Source organism: Ornithodoros turicata, chromosome 2 (genome assembly GCF_037126465.1).
Source record: "Ornithodoros turicata isolate Travis chromosome 2, ASM3712646v1, whole genome shotgun sequence".
NCBI lineage: Eukaryota > Metazoa > Arthropoda > Arachnida > Ixodida > Argasidae > Ornithodoros > Ornithodoros turicata.
In genome coordinates this window covers 126,932,809-126,948,558 of record NC_088202.1, presented here as the reverse complement: position 1 = coordinate 126,948,558, position 15,750 = coordinate 126,932,809, and the positions used below count along the sequence as shown (strand labels likewise).

Here is a 15,750-nt window from a genome sequence, read left to right as displayed (position 1 = left end):
TGGTTCCAGTGGCAGGTATATTCTGAAATACGCTGTTGCACACGTGCTTCATACACTGCAAAACACGTGTGTTTTACAAAGAACGTTCGGGGATGGTGATAGCATTTTACCTTTAATGCGTGTTTTCCAATGGTCACGTATGTGAAAGATAGAAGTCAAGCCTGTCATACTGTCAGGTGAAATGAAATGAAAGCTTGAAATTCACATATTTTAAAACATCCATATGATACATATATTTATACATTCGATGCCCCTTGTGTCTAGCGCGCGTAGAATACCATAACTGAGCATTATGAAGTAACTTTGAACGGCCAGCAGAGAAACCATTATATAAATAACTGTGACATCTTTATACGTATGATAAAAAAAAACCTACAACATTGACCTTAGCTCTCGGTACATTTTGTTTGACACACAGAACCGCAGCGACAAATATAATATAACAAAGGCCGAGTGGAATCCGCATACCGGAACATATGCACGTTCTGTAGTTTTCTTCCCTGCTAAGCACTGTAGTGCAGGGAACCAGACAAGTTCAAAAAAGTTCCCACTAAGTCATTTTCACTCATCTTGAAGCGATTTTAAAAGCTCAAATGTCCAGAAACTCAACCTTCCAAGCATGTTTTCGAGCACGATGACCACAGCGAACGCACCGGCTCAGGCCGCGCATACCCACTAAGGGCAGTTCACGGGGCTGCCGCATGGTGGCGACATTGTTCGATCTCGAGGCGAATAGGCGAGCTGGTACACTGCCACCGAAGAAAAACCCGAGACAAGGAGCACAAGGACAAAACAAGACATGTTCTCAAACACAGCGAACCCTTTAGTGACACACAAACCTAGGTTCTCAACTTTCTGGTGGATGGCGAAGGGGAAACAGAGGGAACATCAATACAATTCCCTCTGGAATTCCCCGTTTGCCCTTCGCCAGTCTGACGTCCAGAGGGAATTGTGTTAATGTTCCTTCTGTTTTCCACCCATCTGAAAGTATTGGGAACCTAGGCTTGTATGTCATTGAAGGGTTTGCTGTGTTTGAGAACATGCCGTGTTCCGTCCTTCTGCACCCTGTATCGGGTTTTTATTCGAAGGATATGACGCTCATGAAAAGAACCAGCTACTCCAGTTCAATTAAAAATTACAGTAAAGTAAATCAAATCATAATCATCATGAAGGAATAAAAGTGAAAAAAAAAATACGAGTCGCATGTCACCTGATAGTCGCAGTGAAATCACAGTATGGTTTTCATATATAAAGCACTCTTCTTTTAGAAACTTGCACATCCTTTAGACGTTCAATATTCTTGCAACTTGCTGCTTTCAACACATCAGTGCTGAAGGCAACGATAAATGGAAGGTCGGGTTATGACGCGCAATCTGGAGCTGCACTCGTCCGCTACAACTCTTCGAAAGTGTCTGTACCCGGCACGTGCATCCAAAGCAGTCCCTAACGGGATTTTAGCGGACAGCTCTACCGGCATAATAATGGCAGGAATGTGGTTCTCACTTGATGATATTAGCGAATACTCTCACCGAATACTGAGCACCACGAAAACCTCGCACGATATGCAAGGACCGCATCAGCTACGCACCATAATGTATGATAGGCGTCTCTCACGTGTTGTCAGTCGTTATAAGACGAAAGAATACATTTCATTTCAAGGAAGCGGATTCCAGTTTTCGTGTCCCCGAGATACATCCCATTGCGCGTCAACAGCAAAAGCGATATCACGGAAGCCAGTGCAACATGCGCTTGGTCTTGTATGCTCCAGTGAACATGGCGTCTCACATTATTGATCGATGGTCGAACCACAAGAGATGCTAAAATATGCGCAACACAGGCGTGCGCACTGGACTGAAGGACGAGATATAGAAGAGAAAGAAGCCCGCGGCTATATTTTCTTATGTGCCTCGCCGTACTTTCCCTGAGCTATATACACGGTATGAGAGACGAGCGTACGAAGTAAAACATAACTCAAAGCCGCTTCTGAAACCCTATTTACCACGGCACAGTATCGATGATCAGGTGGAACATGCTCTGCACCTTCTCCTCAGGCGGTGACTGGATTACTTTTTTCATTCTCCTATGCGCTAGGATTCGAAAACAACATGGCATATAATAGATCGATCCTAAATCGATCGAACGTACCTTACTGAACGCGCTCCAACAAAGTAGCTGAGAAAGAAGAGAGCCGAGGAAGAGTAAAACTACTTAATACAAGGTTTTCAGCAGATCCTAAATTTTGCAGGAGAGACACTACATGCCATCATCGCCGTCAAAGCGGCACGCAAGGCGATTGATCTATTGAATAACGACCACATGCTGCCGTACAGTACAAGGCCCAAGCTTAATTACCACCAAAAAATGGGAACGAAGAAGGTCGGTAACACAACGTGTTTCGCCCAAATAATAGCAAAAATACTCCAAGTGAACTGCTATTCTGAAAAATGGACTGAACTCTACGAAACTTCATTACTCTGTAACAAATTACGCTAAGTACTTTTTTGGTCATGTACATGCAACGTTCCAAGTTGTCAATGCTGGCGCTCCCAAGATAATGTTCGGTAAAAGGTAGCAAAAAAAATTTAGGGCGGCCTTAGTTTACCAGCCGTTCACTGGCGGCCGCGAAACCCCTTGTATCGATAGATTTTTGCTTGTGCTTTAAATTGAAAGGTTATCTGACAGTCTCACATTTCTCGTAATCTTATGACCTATGCGGAATGAGTCGCTCGTCTGGAAAATGTCTACGTTCGGCCGCGAACAGGCGACGATTGGCAAGGTGGACGATGATAACTGTTATTGTGTTGGTGTGCACGACTGGCTTTGGCTACCAGGCGAAATGGCTGTTGATGCGTTACTTCGAACGGTCATACGAAGCAGTCAGCACCGAAGAGAAACGGCAGAGCATCGTCTTCCCGTCCGTTACGATCTGCGTCACCCACTGGTAAAGCGCACTGATACTCACATAACTTCACTTCGCGCTCGACGTAGTTACGGCGCGTTCCAGCACTTGCCCTGCAGCTGGGCCATTCCACGCCAAGTAATCCAGAGGTATACCTTGGTCTTTTCTAACGAAATTGAGCTTTATGGGGTGTAGAGCCCCCTCAAAGATGCACTGCTTGGCGAAAACCTATGTCGTCTTGAGAAGGCCTTACGGCCCACGCGGAGTATGTTAGAAAGCTCTTATTTAATAGGAGAGAGTTCATTTTACGGTATGTAAGCAATTTTCAGCATCGCACTCGACGGGGTCAACGCTTGTGGCATGCTCGAAATTTGCAAAGTTTGTGTAAGTTTTCGGATTTTTTTTGCAATAACAAAATTCTGGAATTTCTTCTTCAAACTTTTTTGTCTAATATCCCCCGTGTCGTAATTTAAGCACAAAAAATCTGGTCCCACGGGCGAACTGTAAGCCGCAGTAAAAAAAAAATCGGGAATTCGACAAAACGCACATTTTTTACCGAAAAATTCGGTGTGAGGAGGTCAGGATAGAAGCGTGATCATTCGATGCACCGTCCTCCTAGCAGGACGCAGGGGAAAAAAATCACGGAGGTACTTTTTGTTGAACTCAAATATTTTTTCTTTAATTGAAAGTAATTTTGCAAACGTGTGCGCGCTACAGCGCATCGTAGCGAATGAACAACTGAGCGGGTCGCTCACAAAACACTAGATGGAAAGAAACCACTATAGGCACTCGTATTATTGAAGAGCAAATAACGGTTGCAAACACAAGTTTCCCTGCTTCGAGACCCGACGGTTGTGCAGTGAGCTCCCATCAAGCTGACCATATTGTCTCCAACGAAACTTTTAGCCAGCTCGGGGTGCTGGCGAGTGAGAGATAAGGAAAAACATGGAGATAGGGGTCCATATTCAGGCTTTATGGTATCATGTGGTTGATCTTGGCCATGTGGAGTCCGGCATCCGTCACCTGTGGATCATTTTGCGTGGAATGGCCCAGCTAGAAGTGTTTTAGAACGCTCGTAATATGACGGGACTGTCAAGAGACTTTACAAACCTTTTCTGCCTCCCTCTTTGTCGCCGACGTGAAGAGTGTATTTTGTTATATAAAGCCTTTATGGCTTACACAGGGGACCTTGAAAATGTGATTGTGCTGTGCACTCGCATGTTGCGTTTACTCGACAGTCGGACGCGGCAATCCCCCTCCAAAATAATTTCACATGGTTGGCACCACACACGGCCGCCCACTTAGCATAACAGGACATGTTGTGCTCCGAGTACACCGGGCAGGCTGAAGGTATATATCGTGGAGTTGACCCCGCGTATTCGCCTGCGTGATCCAAAGAGCTAACCAAACGGAGCGCTCCTGTCGGACCTTGTGACAACGATAACTTACCCATTAACATAATTACAAGCAATATTAATCCATTCACGAATTGAACTCATATTCACAAACGGGCTGCACAGTGTTGCTCCACGCCAGAGCACCTCAACTAGAAAATTTTTTTATCGCGAAGATTCTCACGACAGCCCATGTTAAGCTTGATATTGAAGTCGATTCCGCTGTAAACGTTGAACTACAGAAACCAATTCTACAATAAAATATAGTGCTACAAGAGTGATGGGACGTGACAGAAAAAGAAAAATGAGGATTTAAGTCACGACAAAGTCAGACTGGCTTCCCCAGACCACTTAGCCGCAGTTAGTCGAAATAAATAAAGAAATGAATAGAAAGAAGGGGAAAACCCAGTAGTTGGGGGCCGGGAGACAAACAGCTCAAACTAGTGGGAACACTTGACACAAACAAGAGAGGGACCGGAAAGTCTCACAAAATGTCAATCAGATGAGTTTCTTCGAGGAAACGTAGGAGCGCTTTCAATGCAGCCGCTTGATGATTGAATGGCTGAGACCCAGGAGCTTTGCAAGGTCAAATGACCGGGTGTCCAGCCGAGTCAGACTTATTTCTAGTGTCCTGCGACTGTCGGCATACTTGGAGCACCTGAGGAGGATGTTCTCTGTGCACTCGACAACATCGCACTCACTGTAGTTTGGAGATGGGGACTTGGCCAGTTTGTAGAGCAACCGGCCGCTGTACGGGACATTCAGCCGGAGCCTGTGCAGGAGACACGCTGCTTGCCGAGGAAACGACGGAAGTACCTGGAAGCGTAGCTAGGGGTCGACCCTATACAACAGCGAATATCGAGCAGATCCTGTCAGCCAAGAAGAGTTGCACATTTCTTGTCTCAGTTCACGTATCATTCTCTTTGCGTCCCCTATGGTGAAATAAATGGCCATTGTTTGCACGTGACCGTGTTGAAGTGCTCGGCGCGCAGCAGCATCCGCAGTCTCGTTACCTGATATGCCGCAGTGACCAGGAATCCACTGTAATATGATATCATGTGATTCATGTCCCTGTGATACTGCGGCATCATATAGGTGCAGCACAGCATGAATAATTAGGGCCCGAGACCCTGTGAAAAGGATAGAGGCCAATGACTCTAGGCCATATCTTGAGTCACTGTACACAGACCACTGAGAGCACGTTGGCTGGGAAATGATGAAGCTTAGTGCCAGATAGATCCCGTGGAGCTCAGCTTCTGAAGCCGAGGTTGTCTGTGACATCCGTGCTGATCTTTCGACACCCATCTCAAGAATGACAAACGCACATGACGAGCCAGATCTCGTTGTAGATGCATCGGTGAAAAGTTTATCTCTACTCGCCGACCTCTCCATCAGATTTACACTCTCAGAAAAGAGGGAGTCAAAAGGGAGTCAGACGATGCTCGGACACCCTTGCGAACAGAGAGAGAGTTGCAGCAACACCCTTCCGTGACCGTATTTAATGCAGGGTGTTGCGTAGATTCCCTTCATGTAGGGGTGTTAGCCTCACTACCCGATGTCTATGACGAGGTTCTTCTCCCCAATGTCTATGACAAGACTATGCAGCAGTGCAGCATCGTACACTTATTTATTTGTTACGATTATCGAGACACACCTGCAAATAATGAAAAATAGATGAACAAGCCTGTGTCTGACATGGCCAAAGTAGTTGTATCCCAGCAGAGCACGTTTACTTTTCGCAAGCCCTGGCTGTACCAAGAAAAGCCGTTGGTGGCACATACAATTGTAAAGTACCCAACATTACATACTGAAGAACAGGTACTGATAAATTTTACAAGCAAGCTGGTGCCTACATCTGGTTTCCTTGATTCCTAAGGCTCATAAGGATGCCGCTTCGAGAACGCAGTCTTTTTTGTTATAATTGTAATTGACACCCGGATCAGTCGTTTCATTCGAGGGAAAATGTCCGTGGAAATGCTCTCTATTGACAAGTGAAGCGGATGACCAAGTAAGAAACACAATCTCCGATAGAAAGGGATACATGTTCTGCAACGCTAAGCGCCTTGAAGTTACTGCAGGTGCACTGCGAGTTGACGAAGCGTATGTCCGTCACAGTTACGAAATTGTTTCGGTCCTTCGTACTTTAGGACCGGGTTGTAAAATTTTGATTCGTACAGTATTGCAATCCCAATGACGGCTTTTGAGGGATGTTCCCGCTTGGGTAGTTCTATGGGACTACCTAGATTCTTGAGCAAGACGGAGAGGCGCCGCACCTGTTCATGTTTTGGGGCGAGGACAGTATTGTTTTTGTAACGCTTTACAACACAGACCAGTATCTGCAAAAAAAGAAAAGAAAAGAGACCAATGGAGTAACATCACTTAATAACAGAGTGGAAAACGGAGTGGAAAACGGAGTGGAAAACGGAGTGGAAAACGGAGTGCCTAATGTTCTCTGCAATGTGCTTGGGTAAGGCAGTCAAGGGAACCCCTGCAGGAAGGGTGTCAGGGGAACACCTTTAGCAAAGGAAGTCAAAAGAACACACAAGTGGAGTAGCCTAAATACCCTAAAGGGAGTTATATGTTTGACGAGCGTGAACTCATACTCCCTTTTTTCAAAGAGTGTAGACTAGGTTGTAGGAGGACTTCAGTCGATACATCTTTCCGGCGTGGTAGACCCGGGATATTGACCCTCACTTCAGGTGGTTGCAGGGCCCACGTTGGAACAGCTGGGTACATGTGCTGCTTGTGCTTAGGGAGAATCAATCGTTGTGCCTGGATAGCCTGAGTGAAGGCAGAGCTGGAGCGCCGCAACAAGGCTCGAAGGAGAGGATGGCGATGATGACGTGTTGCCAGTCGAGAGAAGTGGCGAAACGACTATTGCATCCTGAGGACAGGTACAGGTGGTTTCCGAGCCTCTGCCATGGCTGCCGTGTTGGAAATTGCTCGAAGGAACGCCAAGACACGGCTTACTACTCTTTGCAAGCATGGTTTTTAGGACTTGCTCTGTCGTGAAAGGGAGATGGTGAAGCACCGGTATGTGGTACGCTAATAACTGGCGTATGAGGGAGCAGTGAACACCAGGCACTGCTCTCGTCGAGATACCCCACCGGGAGCCGCATAGATACCTCAGTACGTTGAGTCTCCTCTCTGCATTTGTCTTTAGACAACGTACTTCTGCCGGCCACGACAAACTCCGATCCAGAGTAACCCCCAGAAATGTGTGATGCGGTGCTCGGCGTATCTGGAAGCTGCCAATAGGCAATTGAAATTTCTTTAGATACCGACGCGTGAAGGGAAGCATTACAGTCTTCTCTTATGAGATTTTACAAGAGATTTTGCAATAAGTGTGGAATTTCAGGCAATTATTGTTATTAATTCATGCCTTGTCCGATCGAGGCAATGTTACTTTCAAGCGCAGTGTAGTAAGGATTTCAAAGCTCCCTTCATAATCCTTTTTAACAAGGTACACTACTGTTAAGCTCTAGGAAAACGGGAAGCGCCAAATGTTCGGAAGCCAACATCCTCCAGCAGGTGACAGGTAAATGTCGCAGAGCCTTTGAGAGCCTAACTTTGTGGGTAATGTCAACAGAGTCCTTGTACTGGTTCATGAGTGCTGTAATCATTGCATCTATTACGTGTTTCATCAATGAAAAAAGAAGCAGCTGAGTAAAATGAGCTACGTCCGAATAGGGATTCGAGATCTTCTGATACTATGTCGTGGAAGAAGGAAGCTTCTTTCAAGACCACGAATGATGAGTCATTAAGGACAATAAAATTTAATCATGCGATGTACCTACGTCCTTTGCCCTTAGAAACAGTGCGCCTAGTCACCTTTGTCAACAGTAGCATAGTATTCCACTGCGAATAATCGGGCCGAAAGGTCGCCAATTAATCAGGACAGCATGCGCACAAGTTGAAAAATATTCTCAAGGTAAGAGACAATGAGACATTATTGTTCGTTTTTCAGTTTGGTGAACAGCAGAAGCACGACATCCTAAATGGTCGGCGTTGGACTCCGTTTCATAACACAATGTTTCAGTTTGAGTTTGATTTGGAATTTTCTGGCGCAAAGGTATCTGGGATCATGCTGCGCTGCTCTAATTATGTTGGTTTGTTTGTCGAAAGCTAGCTGGTTTAATTCATTGCCCATAACGTTTTACCACCGAGTGTATATAACATAGTGCATGAACTTCCGCACAATAATGTAGATGCATTATTGTGCACTAGAGGAGATTAACTCAACATAAACCAAGCAGTGCTCTTTAGGATGCACGTGGAGGCCCTTCACTTTTATAAAGCGTTCTCTTCTAATTAAGGGGATGCATACCTCTGCTCATTGGGCGTTAGGGTGTCCATTAAAGGAGCGTCTGTTAAGCACAACTGGAGCCGAAGTTTCTCTGCGATGGGAGAAATGATTCCACGAATAAGGCTTACTGAATTAGTTGCACGAATTATATATCTCTTGATGATGACGACGACGATGATGATGATGATGATGATACAAAAAAGGGAACAAATGGTGGCGTAAGTCCCGACAACGTCGATGTGGCTACCCGAGTACAGCTAACAAGTTGGTTAAAGAACGTAAAAAATGCACACACAAAAAAGATAAAGTAAAAAGTGGAAAGGAAGTAGCAAGTACACTCTAAGAAAAAAAGGAGTAAAACGGGGAGTAATCGCGCCTTCTACTCCCATAGTCTGCAATTACTCCCCATTTTAGTCCCCTAACCCGACATTTAGTCCCCAGGACTGCAAATTGTCACTGAACTTCGCGAATGGTCTCCTGAATGCAACAGTCTACGCATATATGCGCCCTTGGTCAATTTGAAGAGTATAAGGCTGTATAACTCAGCCAACGTAGCAATATTCCAGCCACACAGAGTAAGAAACAGCGCATCTTCCTTCGCAAATTGTGCACAATGTATGGCGCAAGATTCTATATCACGGTGGACGGTTTGCTTCAAAGTATTTTCGTGCATGCACACGAATTATGTACTTTGGACTCTTACAACAGCGCGTGAAATACAGTCCCCACTCTAACATTCGTTTACTCCCGTGCATTTACTCCCGGAAGGGACTATTTTTTGTGGCAATGCATTTAGTCACCAAAAGGAGTAAAAGTACTCCTTTTTTCCTTAGAGCGTAGCAGTATCTTTGGCTTTTCCTTTGTTCATAACCCGCGTACTACAGTTGAATATGCATCACCGTTCCATTATAGTTTATTCATTATATTATTTTAAAGACTTGCATTACTGTGCCCATACTGACAGCACTGTAGTGTTTTGTCACTTAGACTACTGCATTACTTTTTAATGCATTATGTATTTGAATGCATTACTAGTATTACTCGCGTAATAAAGAAATAATAACCAGGTGTATGTTTTTTGCATTATATAACACGTCCGAATCAAAGCATTACTGATTAGTATTAGCATACTGATCTTTTGCAAGCATTACGTATTTGAATTGTTACACAAAACACAGGTGGCGTCATTGCCCACACATGTTACAAATGAGGCGCAATTAACCTGCATAATGCGTACCTTAGTGCAGCACAGACAATTACGACGCCGGAGAAGGCGTCTGTCAAGCGCATGCGGAAAAGCTGACGAATCTTTCTTTTAGTTGCCTCTACTAGGGGTTAGCCCCTAGGCTTTCCTTTGGGCGTGCGAAAGAGCACAGAAGTGTATGAGGGCACGCGTAGTGAACCGTCGTGGTAATGAGGAGAAATGTACGCCAGTGTCACATCTCTTCTCAGCTGACAGCTCGACCAGGTGACAGCTTGCAACGATCTACAAGAGTGAGGCGCCATATGGATGCATTTCTTTTCGGAGTGCATACCAAAAAGCGCGTTGCTCATGAAATAAATTATCCAATATTCAGTCCAAGTTTTTTGCAAGACCCTGATTCTGGATAAGCCACAGCACCTTGCTGGCTGTTTTGGGAAGAATACGTTACTCCATGTCGGTGGAGCAAACCTGACAAATGATATCCAAGACCTACATTACTATATGTTATATTATTATATTATATGAGTATAGGTGCAGCTTAGAAAGCGTCGATAAAACCCCTAATCGTTATAAGTAAACCCTACGAAAACGCTGCAATCAAGTATACCCTACGAAACTTTTCGTTTTCGTACCATGTCCCCAAATATATATCACGTGATGACGGTTTAGACTTCGTATGTTCATGCTGCTGGTATTCGAATACTATCGTCATTAAACGCGCGTTCAGTCAGTCCTACCATTCATTAGACACGCAGCCTTCGTCTCCCATATGCCCCCGCAGTCAACAACCATTGAGCCCTGGTGTCCTGCTTTGACGACACCTAGCCATTTTACGATATAACTATGAACTGAATATTTTTTTTTATGTAAGCATACTGTATGGGCGCACAGCAACAACAACAAGTAAATTTTAATAAACCTGGCTCAAAATAATTAATTCCAGGACCGAAAGGGTTTAAAAGCACTCTGCGCCGTGTCTTGGTGCCCTTTTTTGCCAGGCGAATGCAATAAATGCCTTTTGCCACAGAGTGGGCCACGAGTTTCCGCCATTGTAAAGGCGACTACCTCCATATGTAGTTTTCCTACTTGATGCAGATACACATCAGACTTAGCACGCGCGTGGCAATACACGCATCAGATTGACTCTCTGCGATTACATTTTATTGGTGACCCGAACCTTGGAGACAATGTTCGGCGACTAGTGGCGTAGCCAGACCGCCAAGGTAGGGGGGGGGGGGGGGGGGGGGGGGGGGGCTCGATACGAAAACTTGCCCCCCCCCCCCCCCGCTGATCCTGGGTGAAACAACACACAATACTTGTTGTGAAGAACAGAAGGACTCAAAGCGGGTCCAAGTATTCGCTTTAATCCGAACAAGTGAGCGTGCCCACGCTAGCTTAACTAAAAGGAGAAGCTAAAAGTCCATGCAGGTGAGCTGGCCACCAGCTCCTCTTTTTTCTCCACATACGAGTTTCAACATCCTCCCGCCGCGAAATATGGTGTTCATACTTCAAGATGGTAGAGATGCTGTGCGGGAGTTTTCGTTGTCTTGCCATCTTGGCGTTTAAGGAGGCACGATCTTACGTGACCATCCTGACCTTCGTAGGTTTCCATGATTCTGCCGATGTCCCATAGGTTCCTCGGCCTGTTGCTTTCAATCACAACTACTGGCTGTTCGAACATAGTTGACGAGCCTTGCAGCCACGAGCGCTCCCATCAACTCCAGCCTGGGAAGTGTGAGTTCTTTCAGAGGGGCAACCCTGGACTTGGACATCAGTAGATTAACATCTGAATGTGGCTCTTGCGCGCAAGCGTACACGACTGCTCCGTACGCATGCATGCTCGCGTCTGAAAAAGCATAAAGAGTCACGTATCTGGCTCCGTTCGAAGAGTATATCCCAACGTGTCGGCACACGCTGACGAGACGCAGAGTGGGCAATTCTGTGCACCACGCCTTCCATTCCAACTGAGCTTGGTCTGGAAGTTTGGCATCCCAATCCACTCCATCGATCCAGAGTTGCTGAAATAGTCTCTTCACGCGTATTGTAAACGGGCTCATGAAGCCCAAGGGGTCAAAGACCCTAGAAGAGGCTTGTAAGACGAACCTTTTTGTGTCGCCTGTCTCCAGGAGGAAGGTAAACAAAGACTTCAAGGACACTTGCAACAAGTCCCGTGCCTTATCCCACGACACTCCCAGAATCTTTTGTGGACTCAAGATCTCTGATACCGATGATGTTGACTCGCAGGATAGCCCACCATCAAACATGACTTGTAAGTTCACGCTGTTGCTCGTCCATTTACGAAGGTTCATTCCAGCGGCTTTCATTATAAGCATTGCGTCTTCGTACAGTTTCCTTGCTTCTTCCGAATCGACTCCAGTGACCAAATCATCGACATAAAAGGACTTCCGTAGCTTTTCGGCTGTTGCCTTAAGATTCCCGTCGATGCCATTGAGATGATGTTGAATGGTTGCTGACAGAAGGAACGGACTGGACGTCGCTCCAAAGGGTACTCTTGCCATGCGTAGCGTTTGGAGCCCTTCTGAGTCACCCACGTATGTCCCACAGTCCGGTTGTTGTTCAAACCAAATGTAACGGAATACATCCCTATCCTTTTCACGAACTTGAACCTGAAGAAAGGCCTTTTCAATGTCAGCCGTAAGCGCAATCTTGAAACTCCTGAATCGGATTAACAGCTGTAGTGTATCAGGGTTCAAGTTCACGCCTTTGTCCAAGCACTCATTCAACGACGGACACTGGGGGGCGTGAGATGAGGCATCAAATACGACCCTAACTTTTGTCGTAGCGCGGTCTTCTCGGATGACTGCGGAGTGTGGCATGTAGTAGACCGGGCCCTTGCTTTCGGCATCAGTATCGACGACCTCTGCGTGGCCGAGGTTGAAGTATTCCCTTATAACGCCGTCGTACCGAAGAAGCAATCCTTCCGTCCGCTTCAAGCGCGCAACAAGCTTCTTAAGGCGAGTCAGAGCAACTTTATAGTTGTCTTCAAGGAAACCAACCGGATCACGTTTCCACGGTAGGGTTACGTCGTACCTTTGTCCATCTTTTTTTATGGTTTGCGAAAAGTGTTCAAACACTGGGTGGTCTAAAGTTGCCTTGCCGGTCGTCAGACCCATGGTTTCTATGTCCCAGAACGCACGAAGAGTTGGTTCCCATGTGCTGCTGTCGTCGGTAGAGCCAACAACTTCCACCGAAGAATGAGCACGAAGGACACAGGCAACTGTTGACAGGTGACTCTGGGCGTGCCCTTGAAACTCGATCTGTGAGGAGAGTGGCGTAGGCCCTTGGATGGTCCAGCCTAATATAGAGTTCAAGGCCACAAGCCGCTCAGAACCACTCTTCCTCAAGATTTCACCGGTAAGAATGGCCCACATGTGATCAGAGCCGATCAATATACTAACGCCTTCGCACGACATGTCTCCTGGAAAGCAGAGCTCATCTGCAAGGTCCTTGCCTTGTTCTTTGAGCTCGTTGACGAACTGCAGACCAAAACACGCCGATCTGATATCATGGCAGATCACCGGAATGTCGACCGCCTGAATCTCCCGCTCTTGCATGTCATACTGAGATCGAAGTCTCAAACTTGCGATCTTCCTTCTTTGCGGCGACGTAGCCTTGTTAGAGCCGAAGGTCGTAATACTAAGGGATATTTCATCGACTATCGGCGAACGCAAAATGCTCGCCAAAGCCTCGGACACGAAGGTGCGATCGCTCCCACCGTCGATTACTCCCCTGACGTACATACATCTTCGCGGGGTGACAGCCCAAGCTCTGAACGTCTGCAGGAGGACTTCAACAGCATTTTCTCGTGAAGCGGTAGGCCTGGACCTCTTACAAGGTGTCGACTGTGCTGCAAGATTTGTACTCTCTCCAGCGTGCTTGGGTACACTCTTTCCTGCACACGGCAAGTGCATGCTTTTCTTGACATCTGGAACAGAAAATTCGAACTTTGCAATCCTTGGCTCTGTGACCCTTTAGCGTGCAACGGAAGCAGCGAAAGTCCTTTGATAATAAGACTGGCTTTCTATCCCAGAGCATGGGAGATGCACAGGTCTGAGTCTTATGAGCCTGCTTGCAGAACAAACATTCCTCTTTTGTAGCAGACGATGAGTGAAGAGCAGAAGCAGATGGGAGGGCTTTAGGGCGCACTCCTTTCTTGTGGCCCTGCTCGATTTCATCTGTTTTATTATTTTGTGACCACTGGGACCCTTCTCTGCTCTCAACCTCTATCCTGAGGAAATTTAAGAGCCTTTTCAGATCTGCTTCGGCCACACTGGCTTCAGCTGAAGAACTTTCCTCAGTGCCATCCACAGTGGCTGTGGATGAGAGGCTTGACTGAAGTGCCTGACGTTTGTACTCCACAGCCAGTTGACGAGGTAGAGACTGGGTAAGGATTTCTTCTAGCATAGCTGCATAAGAGGCAGGCTACACACCGGCTGTTTCTAAGCTTCTCATATGAACTTCGACGTGATCGTAGAGGTTCCGTAATCATGCAACGTCATGCACTGATTTAACAGTAGGTAAATTGCGGATCCGTTGAAGATGCAACTGGCGGATCTGCTTGATGTCACCGAAACGTTCTCTTAGAAGACGTATTGCATCTTCATAACATGAAGCTGTGGTAGGTAACCCTGCTATGGCTGATGCGGCAAGACCAGTCAGATGAAGGCGCAGGTAATGAAACTTATCCGAGACAGACAGACCTGTGTTATCGTGAATGGTACCCTTGAACTGTTCCCAGAACGATGTCCATTGTCCGTAGTCCCCGTCAAAGGGGGTTATTTTAAGTACGGGCAGCTTGGGACCTTTAGACCTAACTTCTGATCGCTGGCTCGTGACGTTCGGTCCTGTCGCCTCCTGTCCTAAAAGTCGCTGTCTGCTGCTTTCGCTTTGTACTTGCAGTCGGCTGTAGTGCGCTTGCAAGGTCGATATCATTCCGATAGCCTGATCTTCATATTCGGCGATTGCAAGGAACTCCGCTTCGGCTTCGGCTGCAGGTATGAACTCCTCATACTGAGCGTTGATTCGGTCAAGTTCTCCGTTGCTCTTTTCAAGTCGATCCTTGAGGGACTTGACCGCTTCCATTGTGAAATTCGGAGTAGCCAGAAGAGTAGTCTTGAGAGTAGTATCTTTGTGTTCTGCGCTCTCCTGGACGCGCGCTTCGCCCTCAAATTCTCCATAGCTCTTTGTTCAACGGAAGGTGAAAGCCTGTCGCTGTAAAACTTGAATCGATGAAGAAAGGATGACGGCTTCACTCCCCGATCCCGGGTTTCGGCACCAAAATGTGAAGAACAGAAGGACTCAAAGCGGGTCCAAGTATTCGCTTTAATCCGAACAAGTGAGCGTGCTCACGCTAGCTTAACTAAAAGAAGAAACTAAAAGTCCATGCAGGTGAGCTGGCCACCAGCTCCTCTTTTTTCTCCACATACGAGTTTCAACATCCTCCCGCCGCGAAATATGGTGTTCATACTTCAAGATGGTAGAGATGCTGTGCGGGAGTTTTCGTTGTCTTGCCATCTTGGCGTTTAAGGAGGCACGATCTTACGTGACCATCCTGACCTTCGTAGGTTTCCATGATTCTGCCGATGTCCCATAGGTTCCCCCCCCCCCCCAGCGCGATCTCGGATGCAACTCTGCGTTGTTGGTGTACGGCCGCACTCTGCAACTTCCCACTGAATTCGTACCGCGCGCCCACCACTCACGCCCTTGCTCTGTCGTGGCTCCTGGACTGCCTTCACCGCGCCCTTACCAATCTCCGCACGGTGCCCACCCGTGTCAGGTTAAGATATCCTCCGCATATTCCGTAGGACATCACCACGGCCACCCAAGACTTCCTGCCCCATGGACGCCACCCCCCTTCCATCGGTCCCAGAAAACCTTCCCCACCTCCATCGACGGACGGGAGGACACGGTCAACGTCAACAAGATG

General features: G+C 46.8%; 1 protein-coding gene across 1 annotated transcript; it reads right to left on the bottom strand.

The window, feature by feature from the left end:
* Positions 1–11,455: 11,455 nt before the first annotated feature.
* On the bottom strand, positions 11,456–14,906 carry LOC135385019 (uncharacterized). The gene is made up of 3 exons (XM_064614196.1): positions 14,525–14,906; positions 13,907–14,230; positions 11,456–13,749 (listed from the first exon to the last, which is right to left on the bottom strand). The coding sequence occupies exons 1-3, from the start codon at positions 14,904–14,906 to the stop codon at positions 11,456–11,458; spliced, it is 3,000 nt and encodes a 999-aa protein (XP_064470266.1).
* Positions 14,907–15,750: the final 844 nt, after the last annotated feature.